Source organism: Anneissia japonica, unplaced genomic scaffold (genome assembly GCF_011630105.1).
Source record: "Anneissia japonica isolate Jap-2015-1 unplaced genomic scaffold, ASM1163010v1 scaffold181508_len1369_cov153, whole genome shotgun sequence".
In the NCBI taxonomy this organism is placed as follows: Eukaryota; Metazoa; Echinodermata; class Crinoidea; order Comatulida; family Comatulidae; genus Anneissia; species Anneissia japonica.
In genome coordinates, this window is record NW_022739738.1 from 1 (window position 1) to 1,369 (window position 1,369).

Consider the following 1,369-nt stretch of genomic DNA (forward strand, 5'->3'; position numbering starts at 1 on the left):
ATATATATGTTGGGTCAAATTTGTATGGAGGTTGAAAAATACAGGGGGAGTCTTTATGGCCCACAATAGTGATTTTAGACCACATTGGTAATGTCATTCGACAAGAATCCCAAGATGAATCAAGAATCTATTTTAGGTGTGTTATAAAACAAATAATAAATGTTTTTTATTAGCGTAATGGAAAGAAAATGTTCACGAGTTGAAAGATAGACTGTTCCATGCAACTCGGCTCAGCCTCGTTGAATGGAACAGTCGATCCTTCAACTCATGAAAATATTCTTTCCGTTTCACTCATAAACATTCATTATTTGTATACCATGCAATGACAACCATTCAGTGATCTGCACATAACATCTTGGATTCTTGGTACTAACCTCTGGTAGGCTAGAGATAAAATCATGTATGTTTGCTTGTTTTGCAACATTTATTATTGCATCCAAGTCCGGGATGTTTTCCACACTGTATGCAATATTCTCACGGATGGTACAGTTGAAGAGTACTGGCTCTTGACTGACGATACTCATCTGTGATCTCAAGAATGGTAGATTCAAAGTCTTGATATTATTGGAATCAACCATCTGAAAGAAATGTTCATCTTGTTAGTTCATCTCTTCTCTTTGGGAGCAATCGGTATAGTGATTAAGTATTCAATCTACTTCACGATAAATATGATTCATTTTAAATCTTTACCACAGAAACTAAATTACATATTGACTACATTTTACTTTCTAAATCAGGAAACATGTCCTACAATCGGTTGAAAATGCAGTTATGACGCGGTTGTTTTCTTGTCAATCTAATTAGCAATCAATAATAAAAGAACCATTTCTATCTTGATGTACTAGAAACACACCTACAGTGTGTTTCCAATCAATGGTTGCCAAGATACATGCTATTGAATGTGAAACCATAACAAAATATGATAACAAGTGTAGATTTAGACCAAAGATCTTATAAACACAAGATAGCGTTCTCCGCGATTTACGCGTAACAAATAAAAGCGTCGGTCAAGGTTCAAAAGTTTCCCATTTAGCAAGAGGGCGCCATTCATGCGCTATTACCGAAGCGAAAAAGTAATCAGTTTTGGAAGAGGGCGTCCTATCTGTTGCCATGGATCTGAGATGGTTCCTGTTCTGCTGTTCAAGGATTGATACCCTAAGGTAAAGTCGCACGGTGTACTGTATGGTCAGAGTGGTCAAGGGTCAAAAGTTTCCAATTTAGCAAGAGGGCGCCATTCATGCCTTATTACAGAATTTGCACTCGTAAATCGCAGAGAACGCTATCTTGTGTTTATAAGATCTTTAATTTAGACTTACCACACTACCTTCCGCTGGATCATAAAAACGTTCCAACATCGAAATTAGTGTGC

At 36.9% G+C, this 1,369-nt stretch overlaps 1 protein-coding gene across 1 annotated transcript; it reads right to left on the reverse strand.

Annotated features, from left to right (window-relative positions):
* Positions 1 to 272: 272 nt before the first annotated feature.
* On the reverse strand, positions 273 to 1,363 carry LOC117117983 (ATP-dependent translocase ABCB1-like). Its single transcript, XM_033262479.1, has 2 exons — positions 1,317 to 1,363; positions 273 to 578 (listed from the first exon to the last, which is right to left on the reverse strand). The coding sequence occupies exons 1-2, from the start codon at positions 1,353 to 1,355 to the stop codon at positions 288 to 290; spliced, it is 330 nt and encodes a 109-aa protein (XP_033118370.1). The 5' UTR covers positions 1,356 to 1,363; the 3' UTR covers positions 273 to 287.
* Between the last annotated feature and the right edge of the window lie 6 nt (positions 1,364 to 1,369).